General features: G+C 41.8%; 2 protein-coding genes across 14 annotated transcripts in view; both read right to left on the bottom strand.

Moving 5' to 3' along the window:
- Positions 1 to 8,050, bottom strand: part of LOC117413624 (tRNA dimethylallyltransferase-like) — a 28,643-nt gene extending 20,593 nt beyond the window's left edge. For 2 of the 8 annotated variants that reach the window (XM_058999710.1, XM_058999708.1), the window contains exons 1-2: positions 7,815 to 8,048; positions 564 to 703 (exon numbers count right to left, since the gene is read on the bottom strand). In XM_058999710.1, the coding sequence (XP_058855693.1) occupies positions 564 to 703; positions 7,815 to 8,030 (356 nt within the window). In that variant the 5' untranslated portion in view covers positions 8,031 to 8,048. Of the gene's footprint in view, positions 1 to 563; positions 704 to 931; positions 1,040 to 7,703; positions 7,794 to 7,814 lie in introns of those variants that run through there. The other 6 variants (XM_058999712.1, XM_058999713.1, XM_058999711.1 and 3 more) reach the window with 5 other exon arrangements.
- A 1,481-nt stretch (positions 8,051 to 9,531) lies between these two features.
- On the bottom strand, positions 9,532 to 16,852 carry LOC117963975 (protein L-Myc-1b-like). Of its 6 annotated transcripts, none has more exons than XM_034906065.2 (3): positions 16,376 to 16,852; positions 15,140 to 15,819; positions 9,532 to 11,897 (listed from the first exon to the last, which is right to left on the bottom strand). In XM_034906065.2, the coding sequence occupies exons 2-3, from the start codon at positions 15,762 to 15,764 to the stop codon at positions 11,335 to 11,337; spliced, it is 1,188 nt and encodes a 395-aa protein (XP_034761956.2). In that variant the 5' UTR covers positions 15,765 to 15,819; positions 16,376 to 16,852; the 3' UTR covers positions 9,532 to 11,334. The 6 variants fall into 6 exon arrangements, with proteins under 6 accessions (XP_034761956.2, XP_058855734.1, XP_058855732.1 ...); XM_058999751.1 differs by having other exon boundaries at positions 9,532 to 11,894; XM_058999749.1 differs by having other exon boundaries at positions 15,140 to 15,805.
- Positions 16,853 to 17,264: the final 412 nt, after the last annotated feature.

The following is a 17,264-nucleotide window of genomic DNA, read 5'->3' as shown; positions in this document are numbered from 1 at the left end:
CCCAAAGCTTGAATGCCTAGTGCTCTGTTACCTCCAAGCTTTCTGTTCTATTAATATATCTCTTTCCAACACCCTCATCTATTCTATTACACATTTGCTGCCCAAGAATCTACTGGGATGTTTCTGTCTGCGAAATGTCCCTAAGGCAGAAGTCTACGCTCTGATAGAGTTAAATCCCTCATATTAAAAAAAAGCCAGCATCCGTACCAACCTAAACTGCAAACTATTCCGATCTCAAGCTAAAACAATGTTGCACCTTGTTAGGAAAGTACGTGGATTTCAGGCGGTACATTATCTAAGACAATGTCTGTTTTCTTTTACATAATATAACCCCATATAAAATAAAGGAGTAATGGACTCCCAAAAATCGCTCACTTTTCTAGCAACAGTTTTTGAGTTACACTGAAAGATAAAAATGACGCATGCCGCAGAGCTATCAGTAAACAAAAATACTTCAACTGCCCACCAAAGCACTATCAGGTGTGGTGAGCGTGGTTGCTAATGCAGCAGGTTGCACATACAGGGCGGTCACTTCTAGGTATAGCCCCAGCTTAAAGGATATTAGAGAGAGTGCCTTGTTCCTGAAGTCCACGATGGTGTAGGTAGTGACCAGGGGGTCTACAAAGCTGATCATGTGGTGCTTGCAGAGTGCCTGCTCCTCCGAGGTGACTTTGTTGGTGATGATATCCAAACCTTTGTACACCTGCGGGACACAAGCAAACTCAACATGAGTATCAGAAACACCCCCGGCTTGCATGCCCAGTTTCAACCAATTCAAACCTCACAATCCAAAGGATCCCTGCAAGAGAATTAAAAATTCTGATTTACTATCACTGCAAGGAAAGGGGGGGATTGGAACATAGTCTGAATGTGTGTTTCTGTCATCAAGGGTCTAAATCTGAAGAAATTAAACATATTAAGTAATATGCACCTATATATTTTACTTTTGCACCAGGTCTTGTGAGAGATGAGATGAGTGTGCTCGAAAAGCTGAATGTCTGCAGTCCTCTTGTGCGTGCCAGGGAAAAAAATAAAATAAAAAATCTACCTAAATTATTTAGGAACCATTTCAAGGGGCTGGGTGTTATTCACATCCACACAGAAAACAGATTTTAAAGGTGGTTGTACACTACAGTATATTTTGTATATTTTCTTTCCATTTAGTTGGTGTCACTCTATCTATTCTACACAACCAACCAACTAACAAACAAGCAAACAACTCTCTCACAAACCGACTTCAATTCTAAAAGGCTTTACAGCAGTTCTGACAAAGCAATTACAGTACACCCAAAAAATACTCATAGCTTTTTCATTTCTACTACAAATCAAATCAAATCAATAACTAAAACCGGTTTGGCATATGAAGGCTGTTAAAGGTATAGTGTTCAGCAAAATGTTTTCTGCAGCTCAGACAAATAGTTTTTTTTGGTGTTTTTTTTGCAACAGTGAAAGCATTGATCTCTAGAATGAGGAAATTAAGGGATGCCGTTTTGAAAGTACGTGTGAGATCATTCCTGTCTGGAAAGCAATCCGCAAACAGAGTACAGAAAAGTGAAAACAGGAGAAAATGAAATACTGGGGAAAAAGAAAATTACCCCCCAGAAAAACTATCAAGCCATCATAATGTATTTTTGGGGCGTTCTGTAAAATAAAAACAGTAACAGAGCATGACACTTGCTTGTTTCTATTCTGTGCAGTACAAAAAACACAACAGCATTCAGCTTCAAATTCACCCCTGTTACATGCTTTTCAAACTGGTTACACAGCTCTCCAATGTGTGCCCTGTTGATAAAGACTTATAAAAGCTTTTTTTGTGGGTAAGGGGGGGGGGGGGGGGGGGGGAGAAGAAGAAAAAGGCGTCTCTTAATCCACTGCAGCTGGTACGTTTTCTGCTGGTCGCCTTGCCAGGGTGCCAGCTCCTAATGGAATCTCGTATTAATGAGGACAGCTTGTCCCGGCCGTGCTGCCTGCCTGCCTGCCCACACCAGGCACATGATGCAATCCGCCTAGGGAAATATTCACACTTTAGATTGGAGAGGCTGAGCCGTGTGAGAGCCTGTTCTGTAGAAGACAGCACTGCTCCCGTTACTGGCAGAGATGCACAGATTTCAGCTTTGTTACACTCAATCAAAAAATCAGAGGGATTTACTGGAAGAAGCAAGCCTTTCCACACACTGTGTGAAGCTGAAGTTCAGTTTCAGAGCAAAGGGTTTATTGATACAGGGGTCTGGTTCGGCTGCCCGATTGTAAATGTAAAGAGCTCAATGGTTAGTGGCCTGTCAGTGGTCACAACAACTGCTGTATAGTACTGTGCACAGTGCTATCTGGACACCCTGCTGTTCATTCCAGGAATACCATTGTAGGAAAGTTTAAGTTCAAGTACACAAGCCCAATGCTGTTCCTTAAGACTCAAGCATGAAATTGCTTACTTATTTCTTTTTTGAGGACGAACAAAATGTATGCACTTCAGTACTATCAGCTTCTAACCAATGAAAAAGGGGGTAAAAATAGTAATCCCTCTGGGGTCCCCTCTTCAACAAATCAAAGAGTTTTCCTCTACTTTTCTGTACAAAGCCAATACATCACAGCCCCCTCTTCTCTCTTTGCAGAGCAGAACTAAACCCCATTTACTCTTACCAAGAAACTGTGATCTCGCCTGCTGTACTGCTGCTAGCGCTGGTCAGGCAACACCCCAGACGGCACGCCAAACAAAGGGGCTCTGTGCTCACTGGAGCGCCTGCCTGCCTGCCTGCTATAAACCTCAGGCTACACGAGACGCAGCTGCCGACAGAAACTGAGAGCCAGTGTGTCCTCAGCGTGACCCAGTTCCTATTCAGCACCCTGACCCAGTGAACAGCACCATTATTAGCAGGCAGGCAGGCAGGCAGGCAGCTCCCCCCCTCCTCCCACACTTCTTCCCTAATTACACCTTCTCCTCTGGGAATCTCCGACAACCAGAGCACTCACTGTAATGCACAGCTAATAAATCTTTTACGAAGCGTGAGCTGTTGCATGGGGCTTTTGCTTTAACAACCCCTTTTCTTTCCGTCCGTCTCTCAATGTTTGGGATCTTTCAGCTCCTCCACCCCCCCCCCCCCCTCCTCCCTTATTTCCAAAGTATTCTTTCCTCACTCTGGTATTGTAGTGTTGTGTTTGGGGTTTAGGTATCCCCCCCATCATCAATTAACATTTTCCTTTTTTTATACATATGGTCCCATAAGTTAACAAATAGATACTGGCAGCTATCTTAAATGCTGGGCAGTATAACTTGCTCTACAAGTAGTTGTAATCTCTTACTTGCCGTTTCCAGAAATGTGAAGAACTCAAACCTTTCATCAAAACACAGATAGTTAGGCCAAGAATGTCATCGTGTATTCATCAATGAAACGCAATGAGACATTAAAAAGTGAGCTATGTTTTTAAATATTACAGTAATCGTCCAGAAAATACTAGCTCGGGGTAGGGTCATGCTGCAGAATTTGTTTTGAACTAAAATAAAAAACCTACAGTTACTAAAAGCGTGCAGGTTTACAAGACTCTTTAAGCTTTTAGTGACTTACACTTTGCTAAAGGCTGGGTGTGATCAAACAGTGAGTCATCAGCGATACCAGATGGTGATACACAATTGAATTTCTTTTTTTTTTTTGTTTAATTGAATAAACCCCCCCAAGTGCGTAAAAGGCATACAGGCTGCGTCTGTTTAATAGGGTCGCCCTTTACAGTACTGCTGTACTGTACATTTTGCAGAAATTGCTGGCATCTACACTGAACAGCTGCCCAACAATCGCACGCACTGTTAGGCTCTGCAGTGAACTTGGTGGCAGGAATGTAGTGAAAGCAGCCACTCAGTCTATTGGGAGATAGAAACAAGACTCTCATTGCTTAGCATGTTTCAGCCGTTCTGGTTTTAACGCAAGGTTAACTAAGCCAGTGCCTTTGCAATGCAATATTCATGCACTCTACAATTAGCAAACACCCCCCCCCCCCCCTTCTTTTAAATCTGGAGGGGCAGGCAGCTGTCACAGTATTATACAGGTTGCTTATTGTCATTTTCACATGCTTGAGCTGATGCACGCATGCACAGGCTTGCAGAAGTGCACGATACACAATGCGAACTGGTTCATTTGGGAAAATACTGAACTATTTTAAAATCCTGAAAATGAACAGCGTTAACTCATAAACTTGAGCGACAAAATATAAGTGCTGTCTGGACCTGACGGTAGTGCAGAACGTACGTTCACCTTCTGTGCGGAGGACAAAATAGAGGCATTAAAAAAACTGCCTTCCTTAAACCATCGCTGTCTGTTTAATTCTCCTGCCAGTGAAGACATGAAAGAGTACACTAGCTCTATTATCCTTGCTCCCTGACCCACTAAATTGCCCGGACACGAGCAAAAAAAGGGACCCCATGACAAACATATTTCCATTTTTTCTCTTCTGCTTTACTCTTTTCCAAACCATAGCTCCCGTCATGTATCTGCTTCGTTTCTGCTTCACATACTGCTGCTGAAAAGCCATTTACTGGTGTGTGCGATCTAGCTGATATAATACCCTGCATTGCCGTTCTTTAACACTCCCACGTCTAACCCTAGGTGTCTGCTAAGCACCCCAGACAAGTCACACTGCATCAATTGACATGTCACTCCCTGTTAATTCATTTTAGCAGGTGACGGGAATGTACTATCACTGCACATTGCTACAGTGTGTTCTTAAACACTGCAGATAAAACATGATGCAAAAAAATGTTACACATACATATACATACTTTGTCCTCCAAAACAAAGAGCAGTAGTGTGTTTCAGAACTGAATGACAAATTACCTTTCACGCTCACTGTCATGTTTACTTGCAGGATACTTTTTAAATTTTACTATATTAGGCTCAACAAGTAATTCATAATTGAAAATACCATATGGTGGTAATAAGGTCAACAACTTTTCAGCACTCCACCAGATTAACCTTGAACTAAATTTGTCCGAAGACTCCAATATCTGCCCTGTTGAAAGTCCTTTGAGACATTCCCTCACTCCCTCGCATTCCCACAGTGACTCTCAACAATGGTCAGCAAGGGCAGCTTTGATCCGGAGCCCAAAGAGCTGGGAACAGCGAGGGGTGAGGGCTGGGAAGGACCTCACGTGAGAGACACTGCAGCCTGGCCTCCGTTCACATGAAGTAACACAGAGACACACCACACCACAAAACAGCACACAACATGTATTGAGGTTTTATGTTTCCAATGACCCTAACAATTCCTACAGCCCCTCACTGCCGTCTACAAGGAAGCAAGTGTCTCACTTAACAATGACAGTGTTGATACAAAAGAGATACCAAAAAAAATTGGGATACAAACATTTCCATTCTAAATATATACTTGGAAAAATCTGAATGCACATATATTGTTTTTTCATAGTCCTCCTCCACCTCTAAAATATAACCCCACTCATCCTTCACAACAGATTTCCCAGAATTTGTTACTTCAAGTAGGAAGATCCCACAAATTCTTCAGCACTTCCATTGTGTGGCCTTCAATGGCTATTTAAATCCCCTTTGCCCCCATGGAGATGGGAATAGTGCCTGAGATGTGGGGTGGGAGGGGACCTCGCACATGAGACCAGCGATCAGCCTCCTTTCACACTCTCTCTACTGCACTGGGAGAGTGGGAGAGACAGGGGTGAGCTCAGACAATAGGGCTGCACGCCTCTTTGGGGGCTACTACAAGCACAATGAAACAGCTATGAAAAGAGGAGGGTTTCCTTTTTTTGTGATGTATTAACGTGCTCATGAAACTGAAGCCCTCTGTTTATCCACAGGAGCAGATCCACAGCAATGTGAGCTTCCCCTCACTATGTCTGCCTCGCTGCAACCCGGCCCTTGAAGGAACACCCTTTTTCTCAAGGGGTGAAAGGTTGGAGTTCAGTCTCCATCCATCACAAAGCTTTGATCTGCAAAAGAGCCATTCAATACGAGAAGCGGGTGATACTATGTGAAAGATAAACCAAGGTCTTTTAGAAATCTTTAGTAAGCTTACCCCTTAGAAATTCCAATGCAAGTAATAATACATACATGCTTCTCATTTTTATTTTCTTCCAGAAACTCTCCAGTTAAAGTACATTCAAAGCAACCTTCAATTGTCCGAAACATCCAGATAATCCAATCAAAACTACGGTCGCCAAAGCAGTTTGGATTAACGGACTGGGTAACATGCATACATACATACATTAAGTACATAAATACATATATACATACATACATGGTCTGTCTGCACTTGGTAAACCCTTTAGCTTATCTTTGTCTAACTGAAGTCACTCAAACCTTCCCTTCTCCCTAAGCCCTCCTAAATGGAGGAAGAACTTCCCTGTGAATCAGATTCTGTCGCTCTGTGGGTCCTGCATAAAATATCCTTTAATAATTGAAGGTACCTGTGAAGCAAGAACAGCAGGGGTTCAAGTAACCGCAGGGAGAGACCAGCTTTACCATCACGACCCCCAAACTAACAGTGGCAAGGGATCGTGGATATGGCATGCAAGCAGAAAAAAAAATAAAGCATCCACATTCAAATTGATGTAATAAATCATGTCTGTAACAAAGTTGCTTTTAAAAAAAATAAATAAATGGAGCAAACTATTGCTTAACAAAAATGAAGGCTTTGGGTCATTTCAGATCGCTGTGCTTCTCAGGTCAGCAGGTGGTCCCCCTCCAGTTTGACCCCCCTACCCCCACACCCCACAGAGCACAGCCTGTATCTCAGCCACTTGGCATGACACTGCCACTCTGATCATCAGCATACCTGGAGCAATGGAAAGCCTTTCTGTCAATGAGCGAAGAATGTGATCTGGCAGCAGATTAGAGGAGATGTCAATTAGAGATGGGGAATATGTAAAAAGAAAGATAAGTCTTTTGAGATAAGAGGCTGCTTCTTATTTATTTATGTATTTATTTATATATACCTAATATACATCTGAAAGTAAGAAATGAAAAAAAGGTTAAAAGGCAAGCTTGTTTTTTTTTTCTTCACCTTGTTATAGTCTATAGGATTGCTATCTTTTTAATCTATGTTGAGCAAAATGCAAAGTACTGCTGACAGTTACAGGAAACCCCTCCTTAACCTCTACACAACAGGGTAAATTTCTGTGTTCAGTTTTCAGATACAAATCCCTGAACAGAAATAAGAAAAGTTTGTGGGCTTGCCAGTAAACAAAACAGTGCAAATGGAAAGCCCCTGAAAATATACCCCTACTGTATGTGGGGCAGACCCACCCCTCACGTCACAGCTGGAAGTCTCACTAACTATACCATACCTGCTTTACCATACCTCTAGGGGCTTTGCAATGCTTTACAGATTTTCACTTTGCTTTCCTACACTTTGGTATGTTTTTACTATAGTAAACTTCCATAAGAGGCATCTCACACTATCTTATCGACAGTAAGCCTGCTGTTGTGCGCTCAGCATAACAGTATAGTATGGGACCGTGATTAGAGATAGCGCTAATGTACTTCATACACTATGCAGCATACTGTACTGTAGCAGTTAGCTTTATTTAAATCAAAACGGACATTTAATAGGAACGTTTTTTATATCTTTTAAAGAAGACTATATACAGGTACTTTCCCTTGATGTCAATCTGCTTATTCACAAGTACTAGGAGTGTTACGACTTGGGTGTCACAGACCAGAGAAACGTTTACTAAACTAAACTTGCGGTACCTCCTCTCCTCCAGTGCGGCGTCTCTTCCGGTTACCTCTCCTAAGCGAGCCCCAGGCGTATCGGGCCTTTCACGTGTTTTCTTTGATTGCTCGTTGTTACACTCCACTAACCTGCATGGAATCAGCGCTGATAATCTCTCCTCGCAGCCGGCGACCGATTTCGATAGCCAGCTTGGACTTCCCGGTGCCTGTGGCTCCCAGTATCACGACTAGAGGCGGCAGGACGCTTTGCTTCAGCGTGTGATGCACAGCCGCCGCCGCAGCCATCGTTGAACATGCAAGGAGACAACGAGGGAGGACGGAGAGAGCCCTGGGAACAGTTACCATAGAAACGTGGACATGATGTTGCGTTCTCATCATGATGGAAATAAATTAGTGTATTTGACGTCTACCCCGAATCTCTTTGCTATTCACTAATTTACAATGCCTGTTTACATTTCCATATGGTTAATTTATGACAAACGCAACTGTAAATTAGCAATACATACAATATAAATCATAAATCATATCAAGTTTGATCAATTATCCAGTTTTTCTGTTGCTCCTTTTGGAACAAATCCGTTTTCCTTTTTTCAAATATATATATATATATATATATATATATATATATATATATATATATATATATATATATATGTCTGTGTAAACATTTGATTACAGTATGCAAGTTTTATTGTTTTGTTTTATTTTAAATCAATAACAAAAAACACCCCATTCGTTTTGTCACACTCTTTGACTAGCTTGTAACTCTGCAAAGCTACCAGGCTTTCGAAACATATAAAGGTTGTGCTTTTAAACCAGAGAGAGAGAAGTAGTTACTATAGAAACTGGCAGATCTGAGCATTTCAATTGACGGTGCTGTTAATACAGCGATGAGACAAGTGCGTTTCCTTGGAAACAACAACACAAATGGTCTGCAGGAGAGTATCAGGTTTGTACACCCACTCACAAATCAGTGTGATGGGCAGCACTTCTGAATCTAAACAGTGGCTGCTGCCTGAAGGTATGAGACTTCCCCAGGAATTCTGCTCAGAAATGAACCCAGTGAACTATACTGAGACTATATTCTAGGCTTCCACTAAAACACTGTTCTCCACATCTCATAATGAGAGTCTTCATTTCAGCAGTGTAGTATTTAATTTATTATGATCTGTCATCATTATAATATTGCAGGCATAAAGTATGCAGGAATACAGCACATTGACATTAGCTACTCAGCACTAAACAAGACACGCATTTACAGAGCTGCAGTGCATTAGGAATAAGATTATTGCAATATCCCCTTGTCGTTTCCAAACTTTTCGAGGTGAGACTGCTGGACAGAAGAGTTCCTAAAACAAGAGTCTTGGCATGTCTGCTTTCAGCACTTCGCAGGATGGGCTCTGTAATGCGCTGCAATGATACTACACTTTAATCATTAGGTCAGTAAGAGTCTAGTCATCACTCCTACTCCAGCTGATTAAAAGGGAAGTGTCTCTGGTGTGTCTCCCTGCTCATTTTCACTTATTACTTGCTGTGTTTATCATTAATGCAGGAGGGTCTAGTCACTGCTGGGATGGATTCATTGTAAGCAGGTGCTCAGCTTTCAGGCAGAGTAGAGGATGCTGACAGTAGTGTTGTACTAACAGTGCAATGTAAACAAATGCTTTATTGCCTTATGTTCAAATTATAACATTTAGAACAAAGAAAAAAGAGACACTTGGAGAAGACAGAGTGCAGAAAAACAATCTTCTAGAAGAAAGAAAGACTTCTCAGGAATGGTAAACAAGAAGTATGATTATTTGCCGAACAATAAATAAATACAAAAAAAAAAAGACAGACGTTTGCATTTTATTTTCAAACTCAATTTAATTTTATTTTCTGAGGTACTGAAACACAAAGTGCTAAATCTGGAGAGATCAGTCATTCATAAAGCTTTTTTTTTTTTTTTTTTTTTTTTTTATATATACATTGTGAAAGACAGGTCGGTATGCGCTGGACAATACAAGCCAAAACAAAAAAGAGAACTACCCCACCCCCCCCAATTCCATCCCAAAGCACCCCCGCTGTCGTACCAAGAGATGTTAGTCCATATCCAGGTTCACTGGACCAGTTCAAAAGGGGGTATACAAATAAAAAAAAAGGTAACAGGTGTGTGAGGCAAGATGATCCTGGTGACATTTCAGCTGAACAGCAAGGAGCTTCCTAAACACACTTCTAGAATGGCCAGTCCAAAATCTACTTCCTTAGTCCCACTGAGCAGTAAACGACTGGCATGTTTTAGTGCCTTCAGGACAGAATGTTGATTTGGTTTGACCAGGCCCCACGATCAATTGGAAGGCGACTCCAGGTGGGGGGAGTGGGGGGGGGGGGTGCAGTTTGCTTTCTGAGTCTACATTAGACCTGCCAATTCCGAGTGAGCTCTCGTCAGAACTAAACCCTGTTGTGCCGACTGGCTTAAACAAATCCCTTACAAAGCACAACCTGCATTTTGTTTTTCCTCCCCACAAACAGATTAAGATCATGCAAAGGCAAACAAACGTTTTACTCACTTTTTGCTTTCCACCACAATTTACTTAATTGCTGCACAAATACGTTACGGTTCTTTGGCAAACCAATACTTTAAAAACACAGGGCTGCTTTACGCAGAAAGCCTCGGTCCACCTGTGAATGCATTGCAATTGCAATCTACATGCATTCATCAGCGTGGCAATTAACGCATTCAGCCCTGTGATGCAACAGGGATTGAGCCAGTAGGGTACAGACATTGTCCAGCACAGACTGCACTGCTCTTTATACAATTTTATAAACAAAAACCTTAAACTTTTTACAAACTTAATTCTGTAAAAAAAAAATAGTATAAAATTCTCTTTTCAGATACTGTATATATATAAATCCCAAAAATGACAGGCAGTGAAGACAGTATCACAAAGTGACTAGAGTGTGTTACAGTAAAGTACAGTAGTGTTTTTTATTCTTTTATTTTTAGATAACAAAAATATAAAAGCTCTGAGATATCCTGGGGGAACGCACACAAAACAAAGAAAAAAAACAAAAAAATGTCTTGCTTTTGGTTCCTGAACTGAAGGATTATTATTTACAGTAGTCTCTACAACACAATCAATCATTCGCAGCCATGTACACTAACTATTTACACAGCACATCTGAAGTGAGCAGTGCCTATCAGTCTCCACTAATAGGCAAATACCTGGCAACTCTCTCTAGTGGAAACGGACTTCAACATGGAAGGCAGACCAGGCAGGTTTGCCATTTTACAATATTTACAACTCTCCCGTGGACGTAACTGCCATTCACAGTTTTAAAATGCAGCAATGGGAACTGCCTACTGAAGAAGGCAACACCACTTTTTACACTTTATATATACAGGATACATGGAGCAGAAGAAGATTCTGACACAGAATATGGGCTGATCTGAAAAACCACCTCCACCCGCCCTCACCCACCCATGGGTCATGTGCTTTGGCTGCAAAGCAATCTAGGATACGCAGTCCATTTTTGTCTGCTGCAGTCTACCACCGTGTCAACTCCTGTGTTGAAGTAAAATGTGCAACAAAAACAAAAAAAAAGTCATACCACTAAGGTATTTGTGTCAAGCCTCCCTCTCCCCCCTTTACAGAAGGTGGTCTGGTTTTTAAGATCGTTTCAATTTTGTAAGCTTCCGCAAGAGCTGCTGTTGCCGGCACTTGAGCTGCTTCCTCTCCTGCGTCTTGTGCTTCTCGCTGGTGTGAAGCACCTTCAGGTACTCCGTGGCCTTGGTGAGGATGACCACTTTGGGGGTCTTGGGGCAGTCCGCCAGGTCTGGGATCTGGTCCCGCAGGGCCAGGAACCTGGATCGGAGGTCGTTGCGCCGCTTGCGTTCCAGATAGTTGTGAGTCTTCCTCTTGTCGGTGTCCTCCGTGTCGGAGCTCTGCGGGCTGGCAGGCTTGGAGCTGTGCCGTCTCTGCAGCAGCGCGGGTCTGAAGTCCGGCTCCTCCGGGGGAGGGGTGAGCGGCTCCTGTTTGATCCTCTTGGGCTGGGGCTCCGGGTCGGGGTAGATGTCCGGAGAGGGGGCCGCGTAGTTGTGCTGCTGCTGGTGGATGGAGATGTGGAAGCGTTTCATGCAGGGGTCGAGGGGGTCGGCTCTCACCGTGATCGTCACCGGCTTCCTCCTGTTCTGCTTGCTCTCCACGGTCACCACGTCAATCTCTTCATCTTCTAGGAGAGAAACACACAGGCGAGCTTATTAAAAACATATCAACGCATTCCGTTAACTAGCCCTCTTTACATACAAGACGACTGCCATATGTTACTCTACCGAACCTTACTGGAGCTTTCTTCTTAATCGTACTACTGAAGATCCAGTCACTTTATTAAACTGGTTCTTCCCAGGGTATCAACAGTTTTTGGTCATCACTCGTTTCAGTTTGCAGCAGCCAATGACTGGAATGAGTTTCAAGTTAAACTTAGAAAGATTCGTATATCCGAAGTTGCTTCTAGCCGTAGGGTTGACTCATTGCTGACTGACACCTGTGCCTGCCAAGTTGCTGCTGAGTTTTGTTTTACGATTGATGATGTGTTTTTGAACTCTATTTCTTGTGTTTGATGTTGTGTGCTGTGAGCATCTTGCCAGGTCGTCATTGTAAACGAGAATGTGTTCTCAATTGACTCATCTGGATAAATATCGTTGAATGATACAACTCCCATTGTTGCAAGTTTTCTCTGTGCAAATCAAAAATTACTTTAAGCTAGTTTCACGTGTGTGCTTTACGGTCAACGTGCGGCTTGCGTTTTTCCTTTCACACCCAGTTTCATTATTACAAGACTTCCTTATAAAAAAGGACCACGGCAGCCACCAGAGAAACTGCCATATCTACAGTTATTATTAGTTGCCTGCTTCATTCATTAACCTCCTGTATGACAGTTCACACCAGTTCAATATTAGCAAGCAGTTTCATTTTCAGCCAACAGAAAAATCCCCCCCCCCCCCACACAATCTAGAGTAGATCCTATCTAGAGTAGATAGTATGAGATATGGCTCTGGAAACAACTAAAAATGGCTTGGAGTACTTCTGTTTTCAATCTATAGCTCAAGGCGTTCTGATCGTGTGTGGAAATGCGACTGGACACTTTCTTGTGGAAATCACCAGCTTTCCAATTAATTGATTTATTCCTGTTTAAAAAGACAGGTTTTGCACAGCAGTCAGGCAGTTATCAGATAAGAAATGTTTGCACACAAATGGTCTATCCAAACGGACTGGCCTGGAGGCTACAAAAAACAAATGTGCTTGCTGGAGTAAGTTGGGATCGGCTGTTTCCCCGTTTTCTTTCCTGTGTGTGTGTTTGGTGTAGCTCAAACTGTACGTGGAACTGCATTCTGTTGTTTCAAAGTGGATTTACTGTGATCTACAGCAGGGGTTACCAAAGTCAACCCTTCCATATGGCTTCATTGAACCAATTAATTAAAACTCTATTCAGACCTTGAAGTAGTTAATTACACAGTGATTAGACACCCCATCATCTATGGTCTAATATTTACAGGATTATTTTTTTTTACTAAACCTGTATTTATGTATTTAATTTAACAGTTGATGCCAATGAAAGTAATATAGAGTAAAAGAAAGTGAAATGCATTTCCATATATATATATATATTTAATTATACATCTTAACCTTTCAGAGTTTCTCAAAGTTTTTACAAACTTCCTTGGACGAGTGTGAAAGCTGAAGTGGAATTCATGTTGCATTGTTCGGTGCCTATAGCGTTAATTTGAATTTGAAATAAGCTGAGCGGGGTTGTGGGGGGTGGGGCGCGGTTGCCTTTGTTACCTCTGAATAGCTATTTCACATGGGTGATGCGCTATTTTAATGGGCTATAAATCAAAGGGGGGCAGGCAAGTCCCGCCCAGGGCATCCCTGTCTTTATGAAACGGGGTATCAAAGAGCAGAACCGACAGAGAGGAGACAGTACAGCTCCCCCACACGAACAGCATTTTTTTTTTTTAAAAAGACGGGTTATAGTAACACAAATCAACCGTAGTAGCTGGTCATTCAAAACACGCCCATTTGCACATTTTTTTTAAGGGTTATTGTTGGTAATTTAGTAGCAGTTAAATACAAATTACACAATACCTACAAATTACAATCACCGGCACACATGGGATGTTGCCTGGTGTAATATTAGAAAACATTTGTTTGGGCTTTTAAAAGTTATTTCTCTGCGAATTTTTATTTTGTATGGGTTTATTTTCGATGTATACAATTATCATTCATTAACTTTTTCGAAGTAAAACACAGAATACGGAAGAGCTCTTATGGTATTCAGGGTTAGGCGGTAGTAAAATAAACGAAAAAATCAAAACAGCTTGTTGGTTTGATCCACAAATCTAGAATCTGGCACTTTTTAATTCATAAAAAAGTTTAAAGCACGATTGTTCAAACCCGCGCTCTTACGTGGAACCCACGCGCTTCCTCATTCTGCTTCACACTACCCCCGCCCCTCCCCCTCGCTGCTCTCATTGGTCATTCAAGACTTTTCGAACGCAGCAGTCCAGTTCACTTTGCTGTAATTGGCTGTTTTTTTTTGCTGGAGCAAGCTATTGTTGGCTACTAAAAAACTAGAGCCTTTGTTCTTGGGCGTTTCCAGTCCACAGCGCAACACGTGTTAAAGGTCGAATCATTCCTGTACTACTTAGTTAAAATACAGATGTATTATAGGGTCATTTGTGTTGATATTACACGTTATTGTTAGTAGATGCATTGAATGTGTAGGATTTCTTATTTACAGATCACAGGAATATATGTGTTGCAGATATTCATATAAGTGCAATAATAATAATAATAATAATAATAATAATAAATAATAATAATAATAATGTGCAATACAGTAATTTTAGCAAAGAACCACTCCCGTGGAAGTACACCCGCGTCACCCTTTTAAACGTACGGGGATGGTTGCAACATGACACATGGGCGTTGAGAGTATAAAATGCTGAATCGTTAAACAAAAAAAATCTTGAGAACAAACTTTACTCTTGATCTCTACAATAGAATCAATGCCTTTGTAAACAGCTCTCGTACCCGGTTATGCAACTTCCTTTTTCTTGTTCTGTTCTTGGTGTCAACCGGTTCGTTGAGCACAATTCTCACTTCCGTAACCGTGAGCTACGCAGCAGACTATACGCACCACAATATTTTAGAACGATATATGGTCGCAGGAAAAGCAAAACAGACAAGCCGTGTTGTAAAAAAAAAATTAACAAAAAAAGAAAGAAGCTTTTGGCGCTGTTGGCAACTTAAATATTTGTCAAAATCCGTATCTGGTTTATCAATTTATCCAAGTGAACTCAACTGACTCCCTGTACAGTAAAGGGGCACATGTTTCACGTCTTACTCCCTCACCAAAAAATACAGGTTTTAAAAACAACGTATTTGGCTACCTAATTTGGTATTATGTCTTACCAGAATCGGTACGGCACTCGGAACCTGAGGACGCTTGCTTTTTGCTCCTAACGGTGAATGGGTTAGGTAAGACTGCAGCCGGATCCACACAATCCGCGGCCGGGTTATTATTAAGCGGTGACGCATTCTGTGCAACAGCCGCCGGTTGGGCGCCTGTGCTGGCAGTGCCAGTCTGAGTCGTTTGGGTGACCCTGGTCGGCTGCAGCGCCGCTGTCCCAGAGTTTGAAAGCCGCTCGTTTACAACTTTCTCTAGCCTCTGTGTGGCCGAGAAGCCACTCCACATGCAGTCCTGGATGATAATCGAGCTGAGATTGCCAAAAATCTCCTCTGTGTCGATCTTGTACTGTCCTTCCTCACCATGCTCCTGACCTAGAAACTGGGAGACCCACTCCAGCTTGTCCCCGGCGCTGGGAGGCGATTGCAAGCCACCTTCTAAGGACCAGATGGGCGACATGGGAGGTGTGGCTACTACCAGTTCAAATTTCTTCCAAATGTCTTCGCTGGGTGCAGTGGATTTGTAAAAATCCTCCTCCGAGTCGTGGCCATCGTAGAAATAGTGCTGGTAGCTGTCGTACTCCATCTCGCAGCTTTCATAAAGTGGGTCGCTTGAATTAATTCCAGGCATCGATGGCTACGATGCTTTTCTTGTTGTTTATACGTATCCCCCTTCAAAAAAAAATCTGTAATAGAAAAAAATATATATAATATGAGCGTTACAGGTTCAGCATATACAAAAAAACAACTACACTTGTATTCTACATGCAGCTGAACAAAACTATGTTTGGAATGTTAAGCATTAATATCCCTCATCAATTCGAGGAAAATTCTTTGCAAAGTCCTCCCCCCCCATATCAACTGTACAGAGTAGTTCTGTAACAAAGACTTACACATTCAATAGCCAGTGGACGTTCAATATACTAAACATGCACCCGGCATTAGCAACCTCAGACAGGCTGCTTAAATCAGATTAAGAGGTACTCAATCACTTTACAGCGGGTTTAAATTATGTCTACAAAAACACAATACACTTTACCTGCAGCAATGACCGTGTTTACGATGCAAGGGTACGCAATGTTTTGTAAATAGTTCATGTTGTTTGTGTATATCAAATCTTATATTAATGTTACACACCACTGCAAAAATATTATGAAATGCCTCTGCAACTGCAGTTCAGTGGATACGAGCGTATCATAAATGCATACAGATTATTATATACTTTGTTTTAACAATACTAACCTGTGATATCCCAACGAGTCCACGGGCACTAGGCAAATTGGCTTGTTATTAAACGCATAGGCTTTTAAATAATAATTTAACAGCCGGCTCCCGACAATCGCAGTATTTTCAGAGCGCTATCTTTATGTTGTGGGCGTGGACGCAAAAAAAAAAAAGCAACAGACAAAAATAATATTATTTGATTGAAAAATATCTCGATCTGTCCACACTCCTCTTTTTGTCTCGCTTGCAAAAGTTTGGGATTTTGAATCTGATTCTTCTGTCCCTGTTGCGTCTTAATTTCGTGCCAAACGAAGTGGTAACTTGCTATTTAAAAAAAAAAAAGTGAATTAGTCCTTGCCTGTTGCTAAATTCATAATCGTAGGTTGTATTATAGCAGAGTGCATGTGAGGTTAACTATCTGCAGCCTCTTTCCCGCGGCAGCTTGCAAAAGCTGTGAACGCAGTTAAAAAGACTGCAGCGCCGTATTAACCGGGGATCCGGGAGGGAGTGGGGCGGCTTTGCATAAAGGGCGGGTAATCGTGAGATGGCCACGCCCACCATTTAAAGCTACAGGGCTTAATCTAGCCCGAATGAAGAGCTAGGATTTAACCCTCTGTGCGTTGATGTAAAATTTCATAATAACATATTTTCACATTTAAAAAACAAACCACACTTTAATTCCCTTCGGTCACAATGTTGTTTTTTTTAAATTACATATGTAGAATGATAAGGCAATATATATGCATTATTAAGTATATAGCATAGATATACATTGAACATGGTACATGCAGTATCTGAAGGGGGTATTCAAGTAGATTGTCCTAAAAGTGTCCAGTTGCTTCTGAGTTCGTCTTTACAGTATGACATTAGAAGGTAATATGTGTTCAACCCTTCACCCCCACTAAGA

The sequence above is a fragment of the Acipenser ruthenus genome, chromosome 25, assembly GCF_902713425.1.
Source record: "Acipenser ruthenus chromosome 25, fAciRut3.2 maternal haplotype, whole genome shotgun sequence".
Taxonomy (NCBI): domain Eukaryota; kingdom Metazoa; phylum Chordata; class Actinopteri; order Acipenseriformes; family Acipenseridae; genus Acipenser; species Acipenser ruthenus.
This window is presented reverse-complemented; position numbering and strand designations above follow the sequence as displayed.

Coding starts and splice junctions, on each gene's coding strand:
- LOC117963975 (XM_034906065.2), bottom strand. CDS start 15,764: ATGCCTGGAATTAATTCAAGCGACCCACTTTATGAAAGCTGCGAGATG. Junction 11,898..15,139: donor CGAGTGCCGTACCGATTCTG/GTAAGACATAAT, acceptor TTTCTCTCCTAG/AAGATGAAGAGATTGACGTG.